General features: G+C 44.2%; 1 protein-coding gene across 3 annotated transcripts; it reads left to right on the top strand.

Moving 5' to 3' along the window:
* Positions 1 to 223: 223 nt before the first annotated feature.
* COX15 (cytochrome c oxidase assembly homolog COX15) lies at positions 224 to 19,151 on the top strand (the record flags this gene model as incomplete). Of its 3 annotated transcripts, none has more annotated exons than XM_080695389.1 (9): positions 224 to 313; positions 1,249 to 1,439; positions 6,900 to 7,022; positions 7,285 to 7,471; positions 10,389 to 10,556; positions 12,501 to 12,555; positions 16,824 to 16,978; positions 17,200 to 17,313; positions 19,020 to 19,151. In XM_080695389.1, the coding sequence occupies 9 exons, from the start codon at positions 224 to 226 to the stop codon at positions 19,149 to 19,151; spliced, it is 1,215 nt and encodes a 404-aa protein (XP_080551515.1). The 3 variants fall into 3 exon arrangements, with proteins under 3 accessions (XP_080551515.1, XP_080551514.1, XP_080551513.1); XM_080695388.1 differs by having other exon boundaries at positions 12,501 to 12,582; XM_080695387.1 differs by having other exon boundaries at positions 12,501 to 12,582; positions 16,824 to 16,990.
* Between the last annotated feature and the right edge of the window lie 259 nt (positions 19,152 to 19,410).

Raw genomic sequence — 19,410 nt, 5'->3', positions numbered from 1 at the left:
CGTCTCCAGGCCCCGCCCCGCCGAGCGCGCGGCCCGAGAAGCGCGTTCCCCACGGCGGCGCGCGCCCGCGCGTGCCCGAGGCCCGCGTCCCAGCTGCCCCAGCGGAAGCGCGGTCACCGCCTGGCGCGCCTGACCCGGAAGTCCTCCTCGCGGAGGCGGAAGCAGCCGCCCGGGGGAGCGGTGGTGTGTCTACTTCAAAGGCAGCTGCTGCGCGGTGGACAGCATGCAGCGCTTGCTCCTGCCGCCCCTGAAAGCCTTGGCGAGGAGCCCGGGTCACCGGCTCCTGGTCCCCAGGGCGGCGCCTAGAGCACAGGTACCGCTCCGCGCGGCTCCGATCACCGAAGCGGGTGAGGCGGAAAGAGTAGACAGCGGACAGCCTTAAGTCCGCCTTACATTTCCCAGCGCAGTTTCCTCCGGTTCAGATCCGGATGTGCCGCTTTGCTGTTAGTTGTGTTTATTGGCCAATTTATTTAACCTTTCTGGGCCTCAGTTTCCTTGTGTATAAGATGAGGATGACAATACCTACCTCAAGCTTGTTGTGAGGTTAAACAGTTAAATAGACATCAAACTTTTAACACAAGTTAAAAAAAAAAAACCAAAACCCAAGGATTTTTACCTGCATGTTTGACCTTTGCTAAACATTTCCAAATAGTCAGGAACAACTGTACAGCCTCATTCTGCAGAGGAGGAAATTGAGGCCTCGGCTAAAGTTAGTTAATTCGAAATAGGAAATTGAGCACGAATCTTTTCACTCTTAGGAATAGAGCCAGAAAACATGCATTCGCCTAATAATTGTGGAGTGATTATTATGTGTTCGGAAACGAGAAGAATACTGCAAAGCTCCTGACCTGGAAGAAGTCATAGTTCATTCATTTGTTAAATCTTTATTAAGATCTTTTATGTATGGGAACAGTGTTAGAAATAAAAGTAGGAGGAAAAGAGCAAGATAGACCAAATCTTGCCTTCCATAATTCAAGACAGATACAGGCAGATAAACTCGAAGGTGCATTATGGTATGTTGAGGCTGGCCTAGGCTGAGAACAGAAAACTCATGTAGTGCAGGGACGAAGGCAAGAAGACATGAGGCAGAAATACGGAAGGTGAATAGAGTAGTCCAGATAAGAGATGATTTATCAGGGCTGTGGCTTTGGAGATGTGGCCACACGGGCCACGGTCAGATTGGGGTTGGATATGGGTAGCAGCCTTTCCCTGTTTTCTCAGTTCCAATTTGTCTGCCTTGGTCCCTAGTGTGGCTGCATCTGTGGCGTCAGGTGCCCTCCGAGGCCAGGGCAGTACAGCACCGTCACTGAAGTGGCTTTGCAATCTGGAAGGGGTACAGTGTCCCTGCCCTCAAAGGCTGCAGAGCGAGTGGTGGGTCGCTGGCTCCTGGTCTGCAGTGGAACCGTAGCTGGAGCAGTTATTCTTGGTGGAGTAACTAGGTGAGTAATTCACTCATAGTGAGTCAGGTTTTGGGTTTATCAGTAGAAGGAGGACTGAGGGGAAAGGGATCTTAGGAATCATCTAGTCTAGCTCTCTCGTTTTGCAGATGGAGAAACTGAGGCCTTAAAGAGGGAATGTATCTGATGGCTTCCCCTGTCATAGAACAGGTTAGTGTTTTATTAGGCTATCATACACACTGGTTTAGGTCTTAACTGGTGACTGCATTGTTCATGTGTATTTTCTCTCTCCACTCAGCATTCAAATTTATCTCAAAACTTTCTTCTACAGTTTGCTATTATGAATTAAACTCAAGTCATAATTTGTTCATATGAGTTGTGGGTTCTCTTTAAATATATAAATAGACTATATGGATTTAGATTCTTCCTGTCCCCTATATGCAATTTCTTATTGTTGTTGGAGAAACCCAGGTCAGTGTGTGTGTGTGTGTGTGTGTGTGTGTGTGTGTGTGTGTGTGTGTGATTATCTAGTGTCTGGATTTTGCTCACGGCTTATCTATAGTGATGTTTAACATGTCCCTTTGTACGCTATATGTCCTGTGAATGGCTAGTTGCTCGATCAGATATGGACTGAGGATAAAGAGGCAAAATATTTAATAGACAATTGGGACATTTGTGAATATCAAGTGTTCGTTAGAAATTTCTACAGCATTGATTACTATTGCCTAGTTCTAGGATTTTATCAGAGTTGTAAATTGTCATATTTTATTAGCTCAACTCTATGAAGCACTTTCGTTATTCCAAGGTATAATTTGTGTGTGCGTGCATGCGTGCGTGTGTGTGTGTGTGTGTGTGTGTGTGTGTTACTGGGGATGGAACCCAGGTGCATTCTACCTCTGAGCTATTCCAGCCCTATTTTTTATTCTTTATTTTGAAATTCAGTCTCACTGAGTTGCAAAGGGCCTCATTAAGTAGCTGAGGTTATCTGTGAACCACAGTCCTCCTGTCTCAACCTCCCAAATCCTGGGATTACAAGCGTGCACCACCACGCCCGGCTTTAGTCTTTTTATTATTATTTTTTTATTTATTTATTTTTTATTGGTGCACTGTATTCATACATCATAGTAGGATACATACTTTTGTAGACATACATGCACACTTTTCCCAGTCAGCCCCCACCCAATCCCCACCCCATTCTCTCCCTATCCCTCCCTCCCATGCTTGGCTTAGTAGTTGACATCAAGTATTATGGCAATTTATCTAAAATTAAAAATGATAATCTCACATAACAGTTTCATTTGTCTGATACCAAGCTTTTGATGACTTAAAGATAACATTTCAATATTTCTTTTTGCTTTCTTTCTTACCAGAGAATATTTTTTTTCTATTTTTTAGGTGAAACTATCATATATTTATATATTTATTTTTCAGAAAAAAAATCTATCCTAATATGGAATATGGACTCTAGGTACCCAAAACGATCTTGAAAAAGAACAAAGCTAGAAGATATATATTTTCTGATTTCAAACCATATAAAGCTACAATAATTGAAACAGTGTAGTACTATTCTAAAGGCAGATATATAAACCATTGGAGTTAAATAAAAGCCTAGAGCTAAATTCTTCCCTATATTGTCAAGTTATTTTTGACAAGGTTTCCACGAACATTTGGTGGTGGAAATATTAATCTTTTAACTAAATATTGTTAAAAAATAATAATTACATGGAAAAGAATAAAATTGGACCCTTACCTAATCCCATATACAAATATTAACTCAAAATAGATAATAGACCTAAATATAAATCTTAAGACTATAAACTTTTAGGAGAAAATCTGGGTCATTAAAGCTCACAACATTGAAATTGGCAGTGATTTCTTGGTTATGATTTCAATGGCACAGGCAACAGAGGAGTATACAAACTCCCTAAAAAATAAAAAAAATATTGTATATCCAAAGACAATGTAAACAGATTTAACAGTTACTAATAGAATGGGATAAAATATTTCCAAATGCTCTATCTGAAGGTATATTAATATTCCAACTAGAAATCCTAGAAATTAACAACAATAAAGGCAAACAATACAATTTAGAGATAGGTAAAAGACTAACATAAATAATGAATCTCCACAGATAACCAATCTTAGTTGTCTGTTGGATGGAAAATCTTGTTTCTCTAGTTCTGGAGTGTGTTACCTATTTCTTCTTTGTAGTTAATCTCTTTGAGTATTTTCTCTAGTGCTGGTTTTGAAGACATAAATTCCTTCAGTTTCTGTTTGTCATGGAAGCTTCTTATTTCTCCATCTAATTTGATAGAAAGTTTTGCTGGGTAGGAAATTTTTGGCTGGAAGTTGTTTTCTTTCAGAGTTTGGAATATGTTTCTCCAAGCCCTTCTGGCTCTCATAACTTGGTTTGGGAAGTCTGGAGTGATTCTAATTGGTTTGCCTCTGAATGTCACTTGGCCCTTTGCTTTTGTTGCCTTTAAGATTCTCTGCTTGGCTTCCACATTGGTCATTTTGACAATTATGTGGCGTGGGGATCCTCTTCTCCAATCCTGTCTAAAGGGAGTTCTATAAGTTTCCTGGACCTGTGTATCGACCTCTTGCTCTATGTCTGGAAAATTTTCTGCTATTACTTCCTGGAAAAGATTGTTGATCCCTTTGGTTTCACTTTCTTTTCCCTCCTCTATTCCAATTATTCTTAGGTTAGCTCTCTTAAAATGGGCCCATATTTCTTCAATATCAGATTCCTGCTGTCGGATATTTTTTTCTAGATTAGAAACTATGCATTTATTTTTGGTTTGCTCATCTTCTAAGAGTGAGATTCTGTTCTCCATGTGGTCTAATCGGTTGTTTGTGCTTTGAATTGAGGCCTTTACTTCATTAATTGCATCCTTTATCTCTTTTTGGCTCTCTCTGAGTTCTTTTCGAAGCACCTCTATTATTTCTACAGTTATTTTCCTGATTTGATCTTCTAGAAATCTCTGATTTTCAGTTTTATTGGGTTCTGATGTTGTGGGGTTGTGTGCATTTATTGCTCCAGTATTATTCCTCTTTCCCATGATTTCGGATGTTTGTGCCTTCTCTGGGTTCTTCCCTTGGGTCACTATGACTTCACTTAAGGTGTTCTGGATCTCGAGTCAGTAGTATCTCAGACCCCACTACTCCTTTACTGGGTTTTATCGCAGAGTCTCCGACCCAGAGAGTCGATAGAGGCTGCTTTATACTGTGGGGGGTGCCAGGTTGGGCGTTCTCCTATGGTGTGATATCTCTGCTACCACCCCTCCCCCACTGGGTCAAGTCCCAGGGAGTACAGTACTGGGATTTCTCCTCTGTGGCCCGCAATTTGACTCACTGTTCTTGAGTACGCAGATGTAGCTGTACTGGCCTCGCTGAATTCGGTGCTGCTGCCGCCGGTGGCAATATGGCGCCGCTGCTACGCCCTCGGCTGTGGGGCTGGTGTTTTTCTTCTTGGTTTTGATTTCCACTCTGAATCCCTGCAGCGTGTGCTGAGCTCGGCCACTGGGAGCTTTAGATGCTCTCTGCACAGAGAAATCCCGCCTGGCTGTTCCGCAGTGGCTCACCTCGGCTTGCTGTAGCCGTCCGTGAATTCGCCGGTGCCGCCGGCAGTATGGCGCTGCTGCCGCGTCTGCCGCGTCCTCAGGCGTGAGGCCGGTTATCTCCTCTGTGGCTCTGTTCTCAGTCCGCTTTCTCTCTGGAGCCTGGTGATTTTTTGTTTCACTGGTGATGGTGTTTTCTGGCTATGAAAGGCTCTGATTTTGTGGTAATGGAGATTTGTTGTTAGCGGGGCTCTTAAACCCCGCTTTTCTCGGTCGCCATCTTCCCGAAAGTATCCTTTTTATTCTTGAAACGGGGTCTCACTGAGTTGCAAAGGGCCTGGCTAAGTAGCTGAGGCTGTTCGTGAACCTCCTGTATCCACCTTCCAGCGCGGGGAACCATTGTATTGATGATGATATAATGATGATTTTTTTGTTGTCCCGTCTTTCATTAGTAGGGATCACTTGAAATTGGCTCCAGTGTCTTTTTTTTTTTTTTGGTGGTACTGGGGTTCCTGGAAGCCCTTCTACCTTCGGGCTACACACCCAGATCTATTTTATACTTTTTTTGTGTGTGTGGTACTGGGGTTCCTGGAAGCCCTTCTACCTCTGGGATACACTCCCACGGGCTACACTCCCAGACCTATTTTTTAACTTTTTTTTATGTGGAAACAGGGTCTCTTAAACCAGTGAGGCTGGCTCCGAACCAGCGCGATCCTCCTATCTCCGCCTCCCAAGTGCAGGGATTACAAGCATGCGCCACCATGCCCGGCATACTTTTTTATTTTTGGAAACAGGGTCTCTTAAGCCAATGCAGCTGGCTTCGAACCTGCGCGATCCTCCTGTCTCTGCCTCCTAAGTGCGGGGATTACAAGCGTGTGCCACCACGCCCAGCTCCAGTGTGTTTTTGACAGGGCCCTAGTTACCTTCAATATCTTCCTTGCTTTCTAATATGATAAAATATATCAGTCTCATTTTGTACATTTCTTGCCTCTGGCCTAGGGTATAGTTTAGGAACCCCAACTCCTTTTGCTGAAAGTATTTTCTGGTTTTAATAAAGCATGTGTTCCTCAAATCTCTCCATATTCCCTGTACCTTTATTACAAAATATATTATATATTAAATAGGCTGTTATGGGTAACTACAACAAATTTGAGTATTATTACTGTGTGTGTGTGTGTGTGTGTGTGTGTGTGTGTGTTACGGGGGGTGGAACCCAGGGCCTTTTCTACCTCCGGGGTATACTTCCAGACCTATTTTATACTTTATTTGGAAACAGGGTCTCACTAAGTTGCTGAGAGCCTCACTCAGCTGAGGCTGGCTTCGAACCTATGCGATCCTCCTGTCTCAGCCTCCCAAACGCTGGGATTACAAGTGTGTGTGTGTGCTACCACGCCTAACTGAGCATTATTACTTTTGAATTCACAGAGTAACCTAAACCTGTATACCTATAACAGAAGGCCTTCCTGGGTTCCATCCCCAACACCCAGCCCCCAAATTGTTGGTTATGCATTTCAGGCACATTTCTTTGATCTAAGGCATAGATTCCCAAAGTTGGTAATACTGCCCTCCAAGGTGGGAGGACACTGGACAGTCAGGAGGCTGGTCGTGGTCCCTGGTGCAGTTGGGAGTACTGAACTAATAAGGCAGAAGTGGAAGCACCCAGGCACATGCCGAGAGTTCCCTCTTAAAAAGGGACAGGAAGGCAGGAAATTTTAGGATCTGTGGAAGGGTCAGTTTTGGCCATCGGGGAATGCCAGTGGAAGAATTAAGAGGGAGAGTTGAATGAAAGGATTGAGGGAACAAAACTGTTGCTTAAAAGACTCTAAGCAGTGAGAAAACTATGGAAAGGGCCAACGAATTACTGGTTTACCTTCAGTGGGGCTAAGGCAAGACCTGCATCAACAATCCAGCATCATACATTCAAAGATCTGTTTCCTCTCCTAAGGTTGACAGAGTCTGGCCTCTCGATGGTAGATTGGCATTTAATAAAGGAGATGAAGCCACCTACGACCCAAGAGGAATGGGAAGCAGAATTCCAAAAATACCAGCAGTTTCCAGAATTTAAAATGTAAGTATTTGAAAAATCAAATAAATATCCCACCAGCTTCATTTAATTTTTGCTTAAACCCATTGGATTCCTGTATTTCTTGATCTTGCATTCAGTCATGTTTAGTGAGCTGCCTAATTTAAGTTTCTAAATCCAAAGTCATCCTGAGCTTGCTGGTAAGAAAGAGGGCAAGCTGCAAGTCTGCAAATGTCTCTGCCTTCAATAGGGAAGTAAAAATTGGATGTTGCCTCTGTCTTCATTTTCAACTTCCCATTTCACCCAGCTTGAACCATGATATGACGCTAGCCGAATTCAAGTTCATCTGGTATATGGAGTACTCGCACCGAATGTGGGGCCGCGTTGTAGGCCTTGCATACATCCTGCCTGCTGCCTACTTTTGGAGAAAGGGCTGGCTCAGCCGTGGCATGAAAGGACGCGTTCTTGCTCTGTGTGCCTTAGTGTGCTTCCAGGTAAGATTTATTCAAAAGTTTAAGGAGCTTCCTAGTTGGCATTATTTTTAAGGAAGTATTCTTTGAAGCACTGTAACAGAGTGGGTAAGAAGATGCATTTTAGTGTCAGGGGCTTAGCTTTAAGCCCCAGATCTGCCACTTGGTAGCACAGATTATCTGGCCTGTATAAACTATGATTTTCTTACCTGTAAAAGGGATAATAATTGTGTCTGTCATTTAGGTTTGTGTGAGTATTGAATGAGATAACACATATAAAGCACTTAGTTAAGTGCCTAGAATCTATAACGCTCAGCCAGGCATGGTGGCGCACACCTGTAGCCAGCCTCAGCAACTTATGAGGCCCTCTGCCACTTAATGAGACCCTGTTTAAAAATAAAGAATAAAATAGGGAACTGGGCGTGTTGACACACACTTGTAATCCTAGTAACTTGGGCTGAGACAGAAGGATCACAGGTTTGTGGCCAGCCTCAGCTAGTTAGTGAGGCCCTCTGCAACTTATTGAGATCCTGTTTCCAAATAAAGAATAAAAATTAGGGCTGAGGGTATAACTCAGAGGTAGAATGCTCCTGAGTTCAATCCCCAGTTCTGGGGGGGAAAAAAGAGAAGAAAATAGGGCTAGGTGTGTGGGTTCAGAGGTAGAATGCCCCTGGGTTCCATCCCCAGTACCAAAAAAAAAAAAAAAAAAAAAATATGCCATGCTCAATAAATATATTTTCATGTGCAGTAAGAAGTTGAGTTTATTTCCCATCATAGCTCTTTTCTTGGGTTCTTTTCTCGCTATGTAAATTGCCTGCTATATAAGTAGGGAAATCCTTATACTACAATGGCTAAGGCAAATAGGAAAACTTCAAATGAGGGAAACATTTTGTGGAATGAAAGGTGTTAGTAGCTGTAACTGAGAAATATTCAAATAAAAATGGTATTTAAAATAATGTAAGTTGTAGCCAGGCATGGTGGCACACGTGTGTAATCCCAGTATTTGGGAGGCTGATATAAGAGGATTGTAGCTTTGAGGTCAGCCTTAGCAATTTAGCAAGACCCTATTTCAAAATAGAGTGTAGTTCAGAGATACAGTGCCCCTGGTTTCAATTCCCAGTACCAAAAAGTAATCAGTTAATTAATTAAATGATTTAAGTTGAACTCCTCTTAAGGAAGAAAGCTTTGAAAGATTCCCACAGTTAAGAGGTTGGGTAAAGCTTAGAGCCAAGAAAAGAAATTAAGAGAGAAGACAACTACAAGTCAGAGTCCTAAGGACAGTATCAGACCATCAAAGAAACATCATCAAAATTCATTCAGGAAGAAGCTCTATTTATTCAGGAGGAAAATTTATTCAAGAGGAAGCTAAATGTATTCCGGTTAATTAATTAATTTATTTTTGCTGTACTGGTGATGGAACCCAGGGGCATTCTACCTCTGAGCTACATCCCTATCCCTATTTTTTATTCTTTATTTTGAAACAAGGTGTCACTGAGATGCAGAAAGCCTCACTAAGTAGCTGAGGCTGTTCGCTAGCCAGGATCCTCCCTCCCGAATGCTGGGATTTCAAGGTGCGCCACCATGCCCGGCGTATTCCAGTTACTTTAACTCAGAAATGGTAAGAAGATGAGCCAGCTACAAGGGTTTAATGTAGTAATAGAGACAGTAAAGATTTAGACACTAATAAAATAACAGTAACTAGGAAAAGTTAGGCAAAACAAAACGAAAGTTAATACTTTAGAATTAAGCAAATAAGCACTAAAAATAGACTTCCAGAGAGGGGAAGTTTAAGATGCTAGATAAGGTTACAAGAGGAAGTGGAAGCCGGTGGATTGGTGGATCGTACTATAAATGCCTTTATCCTCTAGTGTCTCAGGCAGGTGAAGTCAAGGTAATTAGAATAGCCGGGGTGGTCCTGGAAGGAGAAACGCTCCAAAGCATTGCCTGAAGAATATATATTTAGAAGTAAGTGAATCCCTCCTCTTTGACCTGATTCTACAGGCTTGAGAGGATGGGAGTGAAGAGCTGTATCTTACCCGATACATTTGAAATTGGCCATTGGTTTGATTAATTAAAAAGCTATTTAGAGCAAAGAATCATAGAATACAGTGCATACTACAAATTTCTAAATTCAAACATACTTTCATTACCAACTTCTTTTTTTTTTTTTTTTTTTTTTTGGTGGTACTGGGGTTCCTGGAACCCTTCTACCTCCAGGCTACACTCCCAGACACCTATTTTTTATATTTGGAAACAGGGTCTCTTAAGCCAGGGAGGCTGGCTTTGAACCTGTGCGATCCTCCTGTCTCCGCCTCCCAAGCGCGGGGATTACAAGTGTGCGCCACCACACCCAGCCCAACTTCTTTTTTAATAAAGGGCGAAGGCCTTTTATTTGACTCTCTGAGTCCCTAGATTGGAGTTCAACTTCAGATCTCTTGTGTCCCAATAAACTTTAATATCTAGTTTCACATTCCTTAAAGAAAAGTGGGAACTTAGGTATTTGCAAAACAATCTGTATGGAAAAGCCTTACAGATTTGTATGACTTCCCACCAAAACTTATATAGTTGTCTTATTTCCACCTAAGTTGACAGTAATTGTTTTTAAGCTATCGCCTTTATTAAGCTTTTCCAAAACATGTAATCTGGTTTTAATAGAATTAGCTCTCATTTTATTTCATTGGTTTACATTTTTAAGGTTTTACATGCAGATAGAATTTTATGTACTTTTTTATATTGGATTGTACTTCAATAAACATGAACTTAAATGGTGGCTAAGTAGTTCTGGTGCTGTGTGTGGGAGTGGGGATAGGTCATGATTCCTGGAACACTAGTTATGTGGAAAGGAGGGCGCAGGTAGGGAGTGCTCCCGAGAGTCTCCTTCCTCAGTGACCCTGAACAGCGTCAGCTTGTTTGCCTTGCCTTTTCTCTTTTTGGGTTCTAGGGTCTGTTGGGATGGTATATGGTGAAAAGCGGACTAGAAGAAAAACCAGACTCGCATGATATCCCCCGGGTCAGTCAGTACCGCCTCGCCGCCCACCTGGGCTCAGCCCTTGTCCTTTACTGTGCCAGCCTGTGGACCTCGCTCTCACTGCTGCTCCCTCAGCACAAGGTAAAAGTCCCTCTGGGGGCTGACTGCTACCGCCTCTCTGGATGCTGATGGAGTCAAGGAAATGGGAACTCTGGTTCTAATAGGGAGTTGTAAGTAAAAATTCAGATTGCTCGCATAGGTACCCAGACTTAGTGACTTATTGCCCCCTTTTCAGAAAAAAAAGAGAAAAAAAATTACTTAGCAGCCCTCTGAGGATTGAACCCAGGCCCTCGTACATGCTACCAAGTGGTCTCCCACTGAGATAGATTCCTAGTCCCACCCTAACTTTTTGGTGCTTTTTGTTGTTGTTGTTTTCGTGTGAGTGTGAGAGTGTGTGTGTGTGTGTGTGTGTGTGTGTGTGTGTGTGTGTGTTACTGGGGATTGAACCTTCAATATTCAGGGGCATTCTGTAGGCATGTGCCACCACACACCACACATGTCCATCTCTATTTTTTTTTTTTTTTTTTTTTGGTGGTGGTGGTACTGAGGTTCCTGGAAACCCTTCTACCTCCAGGCTACACTCCCAGACCTATTTTTTATATTTTTTAAACTTGGAAACAGGGTCTCTTAAGCCAGCACAGCTGGCTTCGAACCTGCGCGATCCTCCTGTCTCCGCCTCCCAAGCACGGGATTACAAGCATGTACCACCAACGCCTGGCCTTCAATCTTTTTTTTTTTTTTTTAGATTAACTGATAAACACTTTCTAATCGTTTTTAAATATATAGTGCAAGCCGGGCGTGGTGGCGCACGCTTGTAATCCCAGCGCTTGGGAGGCTGAAACAGGAGGATTGCACAGGTTTGAAGCCAGCCTCAGCTACTTAGTGAGGCTCTCAGCAACTTAGTGAGACCCTGTTTCCAAATAAAATATAAAAAAGGTCTGGGAGTATAGCCCAGAGGTGGAAAGCCCCTGGGTTCCACCCCCAGTACCACCACAAAAAAAATATATATGTGTGTGTGTGTGTGTGTGTGTGTGTGTGTGTGTGTGTGTATGTGTGTAGTGCAGTAATGTTAAATGTATTCACACTTTGTACAACCAAGCTGTAGAACTTTTTTTATAACCAGTAAGTAAAAACTCCCCATTTTCTCTTCTCCTTAGCCCCTGATAACTACTAGTCTTTCTATCTATGAATTTGACTGCTCTAGATACCTCATATAGTTGGAATAATACAGTATTTGCAGTATTTTTTTGTGTGACTGGCTCATTTCATGTATCCTAATGTCCTCCAGTTTTACCCTGTTGTAGCATATGTAAGTATTTCCTTCCTTTTTAAGATTGAGTACTATTCTATTGTATATATACACCACATTTTGTTTATCCATCTTGTGATGGACCACTTGAGTTGCTTTTACTTTCTGGCTATTGGGAATAATGCCACTCTGGTGTATGCCAGGATGTATGTGCAAATATCTCTTTAGGATTCTTATTTCCATTCTTTTGGGTATATGTCCAGAAGTGAAATTGCTGGGTAATATAAAAACAGAATATTTTGTCAACATTGTCTATGGAGGAAGATGGAAACATAAATTTTAAGAAAAAATTGATTTGATTTTGACCATATTAGCTAAGCACTGAATATTATATACAGTATAAAAATCCAGGTCTAAATCTTAAGCACATATTGTTTCAACCATGGTAAAGCATTTTTCCCCCGATTAGCATGGGCCATTTAGTTACTGACAAATAAGTACTTGAGTGCTTTTGTACCAAGCACGAGGCTAGGGTTACTGTAGTCATTAGGACAGATGGCAGCTCTTGCCTTTACAAAACTTGTAGGATAGCAGGGAAGACACACAGTAAAAGCATATCTATAGTGAAATATATCTATGGCACTTAGTCGATTCTAGGGGTCAGAAAAGATCTGACTGTAAATCATCAGTTGGGTTTGGCCTTGGAGATCTGTCTTTCTGCCTTTCCTAGTTCCTGCCTGCAGTAGTTTGTCTGAGTGGTTTTCTTTCTTCCTTAGTTGCCCGAAACCCGCCAGCTCCTGTGGTTGCGGAGATTTGCCTGCGGAACGGCAGGTCTGGTGTTCCTTACTGCTCTCTCAGGTAGGACTCCTCTCGTCAGAGGATCTGTTTTGGCCCACCCTGCATGGGATCTCTTTCTTTTTTTTTTTTAATTTATTTTTATTGGTGCATTGTAATCATACATCACATTGGAATACAAGACTTGAGAGGATATACAAGCACATATCATCCAATTAGCCCTCATCCAGTCCCCATCCATTCCCTCCCTCCCTCGATCCCATGCTTGTTTGGTGATTAACTTTGATACATATGTTTATGTACCTCCTGCTTTTTAAAGAGGCTCCATCCTCCCCTATTCCATACCCTCTGATTGGTCACCTTAATTGCTTCACTATAGGGCCCTTTCTATAGCTCGACCACATCCTGTTGCCCCTTTTCTCCTAGTTATTGCTGATTAGGGGAAGCATCTGGTTTTAATTTTCTGTGATATTTCTCTGTGCATGCCGCATTGCAAATACTGATCCCACTCTTGATGGCCCCAGTTGTGGCCTGGCTACCCGGTGGACTGATCCAGACCTTGCTGGCTCAAGCAGCGGCCTTGCCTCATGGGAGGCCTCTGTTCTGGCCTCGCTGGCCCTGACACTGGCCTAACCCCTCAGCTGGCTCTGATCCCGGCCTTGGAGGCCCCAGCACTGGCCTTCCTCACAGCAGGTTCCGATGTTAGCCGATGGCCCCGGCATCGGCCTAACCCCTCGGCAGGCTCCAATCCAGGCCTCAGAGGCCTCAATAGCGGCCTTGCCTCACGGAAGGCTCCGATGCCAGCCAGTGGCCCCGGCACTGGCCTAACCCCTCAGCAGCCTCTGATCCCGGCCTCGGAGTCCCCAGCATCGGCCTTGCCTCGCGGCAGGCTCCGATCCCAGCCTCGCTGGCCCCAGCACTGGCCTAACCCCTCCGCAGGCTCCAATCCTGGCCTCGGAGGCCTCAATAATGTCCTTGCCTCACGGAAGGCTCCGATGCCGGCCATTGGCCCCAGCACCGGCCTTGCCTCACGGCAGGCTCCGATCCCAGCCTCGTTGGCCCCGACACCGGCCTAACCCCTCGGCAGGCTCCAATCCCGGCCTCAGAGGCACCAGCACCGGCCTTGCCTCATGGCAGGCTCTGATCCCAGCCTTGCTGGCCCCAGCACCGGCCTAACCCCTCGGCAGGCTCCAATCCCAGCCTAAGAGGCCTCAATAGAGGTCTTGCCTCATGGAAGGCTCCGATGCCGGCCATTGGCCCCAGCACCAGCCTAACCCCTCGGCAGGCTCCAATCCCAGCCTCGCTGGCCCCGGCACTGGCCTAACCCCTTGGCAGGCTCCGATCCCGGCCTCGGAGGCCCCAGCACCGGCCTTGCCTCACGGCAGGCTCCGATCCCAGCCTCGTTGGCCCCGGCACCGGCCTAACCCCTCGGCAGGCTCCAATCCAGGCCTCAGAGGCCTCAATAGAGGCCTTGCCTCACGGAAGGCTCCGATGCCGGCCAGTGGCCCCGGCACCGGCCTAACCCTTCAGCAGGCTCTGATCCCAGCCTCGGAGGCTCCAGCACTGGCCTTGCCTCGCGGCAGGCTTCGATCCTGGCCTCGCTGGCCCCAGCACCAGCCTAACCTCTCAGCTGGCTCTGATCCCGGCCTCGGAGGCCTCAATAGCAGCCTTGCCTCACGGAAGGCTCCGATGCTGGCCATTGGCCCCAGCACCGGCCTAACCCCTTGGCAGGCTCCGATCCTGGCCTCGGAGGCCCCAGCTCCGGCCTTGCCTCACGGCAGGCTCCGATCCCAGCTTTGCTGCATCCGTTGCCGGCCTCACCCTTCGGCAGGCTCTAATCCAAGCACCCTCTTCGCCCAACTATTTGTCCCATGTTCTCGAGGGTGCATGGTGGTGGTAGCATTCTGCCTCTGGGGTCATTACTTCAAAGGTTCCAGGTGTAATGTATCAGATCTCTGCCTCCCCTGAGTACTGGCCACTGCCATTGCCACTGCCATTGCCTCCACCAGGGGTGCCCCACCAGCGCCTGCCCACCCGCCCAGGGTTGGGGGCCGGGATCTCTTTCTTAATGCTTTGCCCCTTCCTCCTGCTTATTTCCCTTTCACACTTGCCTCTCTCATACCCACTGTCTTCATCCTCTATTTTCTGTTTCTTTCTCTCTTCCCCAGAATCCTACTTTCCAGTAGTGAATATATATCTAGATCTAGACTTCCCATGTTCAAATCCTGCCTTTCCCATCTATGACCTGTATATTGTTAGCAAGCTGTGGAACCTCTTTGGGCTTCAGAAGCCTCATCTATAAAATGGCTATAGAATGAGTAATATATATATGAAGGACTTAGAATAGGGCCTGGCATGGAGCAAAGGGTATATGAGTGTTCACTGTTAGTATTACGTAAGCATTCTTTTTTTTTTTTTTTTTCCAGTACTAGGGCTTGAGCCCAGGGGCATTCTGCTTCCAAGCTGTACTCCCAGCCCTATTTTTTATTCTTTATTTTTCAAACAGGGTCTCATTAAGTTGAGGAGGGCTTTGCTGAGGCTGCCATAAACCTGAGATCCTCTTGTCTCAGTCTCCCAAGTACTGGGATTACAAGCATGCACCACCATGCCTGGCTAGCATTATTCATATTACATTACACCAAGATGAGTTAAGCAAAGGGCCTTCCCTTGAAGATGGAGAATTCTTTGGGGCACAGAGACCAATGAAGGTTTGTTTTGTTTTGTTTTTGTATTGGAGATTGAACCCAGGAGCATTCTACCTCTGATCTACACCCCCAACCCTATTATTATTTTTACTTTGAAACAGTCTCACTAGGTTGATGAGCATCTCACTACTTGATGAGGCAGTCCTAGAACCTGCAATCCTCCTGCCTCAGCCTCTCATGCACTGGGATTACAGGCATGCACCACCATGCCCAGTCCATGAAGATTTTAAGTCTTGAAAAGTTACACCTCCACCTTTACCTGTGTCTTTAGAACTGCATTTAGTAGAGGAATCAGTAGCCACATGGAGTTCAGTGGAACTTAAATGAACTAATATTGGATAAAGTTTAGAACTTAGTTCTTCAGTCACACTAGCCATGTTTTGTGTGTTTTAGAGATGGGGACTCTCTGTGTTGCCTAGACTGGCCTTGAATTCATGGTCCTCTTGCCTCAGCCTCCAAAGTAACTCGAATTATAAGCATGTGGCTAAGCTGGGTGTGGTGGTGCACCCTTGTAATCCCAGTACTTGGAATGCAGAGACAGGAGGATCATAGGTTTGTAGCTAGCCTCAGCTACTTAATGAGGCCCTCTGCAACTTAGTGGGACCATTTTTCAAAATAAAGAATAAAAAGTAGGGCTGGGGTGTAACACAGAGGTAGAATGACCCTGGGTTCAATCCCCAGTACCCATCCCCCAAAAAAGCATGTGGTTCCTGGCTATTGTATTTGATGGCACAGATATGGAGTATTTTCCATTATCATAGAAATTGGATAATACTGCTCAAGAACGAAAATAATATGATTCAAACCAATGATCTACGCACACTTATTAATTTTTCTTTTTTCTCTGTTATAAGAGCATGAATTTTTACTTCATAAGTGGCATTCACAAAAATGAGGACTGTTATCCAAATTTCTTTAAATTTTCCTTGGTCATGAAAAGTGGATCAGTCCCCCATTAATCCACAGATGCCTTTATGTGCTTATTGAGGATTTCACGTTTTGGAGTTTTTCTAATTTCTGAGTTCATTCAGCAAACATTTATTAATCTCTTGGGGAAGACATAAAATATACAATAAAAACATAATGTGTGAGGTAGTATTCAGTGCTGTGAAGAAAAACAAAGCAGGATGAGGAGATGGAGTGAGGAGGAGGGGCCGACGAGTGCCATTTATGTCGGGTCATCAGGTGAGGTCACCTTCAAGCAGGACCTGGAAGTGAGGAAGTAAGTCTTGCAGATGTCGGGGATGAACATTCCCCAAACAGATCGGCAGCACTCAGTTGGGGACTGGGGGCGATCAGAAACACTAAGGAAAATCTTCCAAATTAATACACCTCCCCCTCCAGGGCTTCTAAGTCCAGTTCTCTAGAGAAGACATGCAAAGACCCTAGGGTGGGAGCAAGTGAAGGGTGCAGGGGTGGGGTTTAAGTTCCATGGTGACCAGGATATAGATTCCCTATTTGAGAAACCCCTAATGTGGATCTTTCGTTCTCTGACTAGACCCTTTGTCTAACTCTGGGAGAATGGGCTTTTTAATAATCAGAAATAATATTTGGTCTCTTCATGTCACTTTAATAAATCTCATTTACCTTGGAATACAGGGGCTTTTGTGGCAGGGCTGGATGCTGGGCTTGTTTACAACTCCTTCCCCAAAATGGGAGAATCCTGGATCCCTGAGGACCTCTTTGCCTTCTCCCCTGTCCTGAGGAATGTTTTTGAGAATCCCACCATGGTGCAGTTTGATCACCGGGTTCTGGTAAGCATAGAGGTGGGCTGCTGAGTGCAGGGAGCCTTGCACGGGCATCGGAGCGCAGTGACACGCCGATGGAACAGAGGGTGTGGAAGGGACTGTGGAGGAGATGGGGTGCACCTGGGACTAGTACAGGAAAGTGCTCTGTGGTGGCTCTGGTCCTGGAGGAGAGGCACGGGAGGCGAAGGGAGCCCTTGCACTTGTGATGAGAGCCTTTCGTCCCACAGGGAGTCACTTCAGTCACTGCCATCACTGTGCTCTACTTCCTCTCCCGGAGAATCCACCTTCCTCAGAGGACCAGGATGGCAGCAGTGACTCTGCTGGCGTTGGCATATACACAGGTATAAACCACTGCTTTTTGGTCTGGTGATATCCCCAAAACAAAGTTATAAAAGAAAGTTGACAGACTGAAGTGAAGTGTATTTAACATTTATAATGGATTAAAAGATAAGTAACAATAGCCGGGCGTGGTGGCGCACGCTTGTAATCCCCGCGCTTAGGAGGCAGAGACAGGAGGATCCCGCAGGTTTGAAGCCAGCCGCGCTGGCTTAAGAGACCCTGTTTCCAAATAAAAATATAAAAACTAGGTCTGGGAGTGTAGCCTGGAGGTAGAAGGGTTTCCAGGAACCCCAGTACCACCAAAAACAATAAAAGATGAGTAACAATAAAATATCAATATACTATTCTATTCTCATAAGAGGAACAATGAATAGTTATAAACAGTAAAAAGCTTTTTTTTCTTTTCTTTTTTTTGCGGTACTAGGGATGGAACCTGAGGCATTCTACCTCCGAGCTACACTCCCATCCCTATTTTTTATTTTTTTATTTTTTATTTTTTTGTGGTTCTGGAAGCCCTTCTACTTCCGGGCTACACTCCCAGACCTATTTTTTATACTTTTTAAATTTGGAAACAGGGTCTCCTAAGCCAGCACACGCGGCTGGCTTCGAACCTGCTCAATCCTCCTGTGTCTGCCTCCCAAGCACAGGGATTACAAGCATGCGCCACCACGCCCGGCTATCTTTTAATTCTTTATTTTGAAACAGGGTTTCAGTGAGTTGTAAAGGACCTCACTTAGTAGCTGAGGCTGTCCACAAACCATGATCCTCCTGCCTTATCCTCCCTCCCAAATGCTGGGATTACAAGCATGTGCCACCACGCCCGGCTTATAAAAAGCTTTTAACATCATTCATGATCGTATAAGAGCAAATGAGTACCAATTTGTGCCTATCAAATTGGGAAGAAGTAAAGATTGAAAAAAAAAAGGCATTCAGGCATGGGTATAGGAAAATAAATACCTTGAGATATTCTTGGCGAGAACATGAGTTTTTTTAGCTTTTCAGGGGCAGATTTGGCAGTACCACTTAAAATGTTAAAATATATATATATATAGGATACCCTCAGCAGTTTAGTGAGTCTCTCAGCAACCTAGTGAGACCCTTTTTCCAAATAAGAAATAAAATTGGGCTGGGGATATAGCTGAGAGGTAGAATGCCTCTGGGTTTAATTCCCAGCACCAAAAAAAAAAAAAAAAAAGTATATAATCCTCTGAACTAGCAAACTGACTTACCAGTATCTGTCCTAGAAATTCTATTGTACAAGAGCTTTGTATAAGGAAATTCATTATAGAATTGTGATGGTAAAAATTGGAAACTTAGTTCTACCAAACAACTATGGTACATCTTTACTGAGGAATGCTGTACAGAAGTTTAAAATTTCAAAACAAATTGTTAAGTGGGAGGGAGCAGATGACAGGATATGTATTTTTAATAACAAAACTATGTATCTCTATAAATATTTTTTAAAGTACAAATGTATAGAAACTGCTAATAGTAACCACCTTTGAAGATCTGGGATAGGGTGTAGAATAAGAGGAATTTTAGTTTTATTCTGTTCAGATCTCTTCCATTGTAAATAATACTTATGAAATTTTAAAAATACTTTAATGTTATGGGAAAATGTGGAGGTTTATATGTCTGGTTATTCATGCCCAGTCGTTTTCAGTCTGAGTTTGTAGCTACCACATTTCCTATTTCTTTCTTTCTTCAGGTGGGTTTGGGCATCAGCACCCTGCTGATGTACGTGCCTACTCCTTTGGCTGCCACTCACCAGTCGGGCTCCTTGGCTCTGCTCAGTGGGGCCCTTTGGCTTATGAACGAACTCCGAAGAGTCCCAAAATAACTCAGAAGATCAGCTTCCTAGGACTGAAACTGTGCTTGTGAAAGCTCACCAAAGAGCACGAGAGACGCCCTTGGCATGCCAGTGGTTTCCAGTTGGCCACATTATTTAAAACTCCTTGCCTGTTTTGAGATAGTCACTGGATCCAAATGTCATTAAGTATGGCTATGCCAAAGGTTCTTTTTTAAAATGTTACTTTTCATGTTGAAAATCAGTTTTAATGTATAGAAAGAAATTCTGCCCTTTGTTGCTATTTAGTAGG

The sequence above is a fragment of the Muscardinus avellanarius genome, assembly GCF_963383645.1.
Source record: "Muscardinus avellanarius genome assembly, chromosome: 4".
NCBI classification, from domain to species: Eukaryota; Metazoa; Chordata; class Mammalia; order Rodentia; family Gliridae; genus Muscardinus; species Muscardinus avellanarius.
Note: the sequence above shows the minus strand (reverse complement) of the source record. Positions and strands in the feature narration are given on the sequence as shown.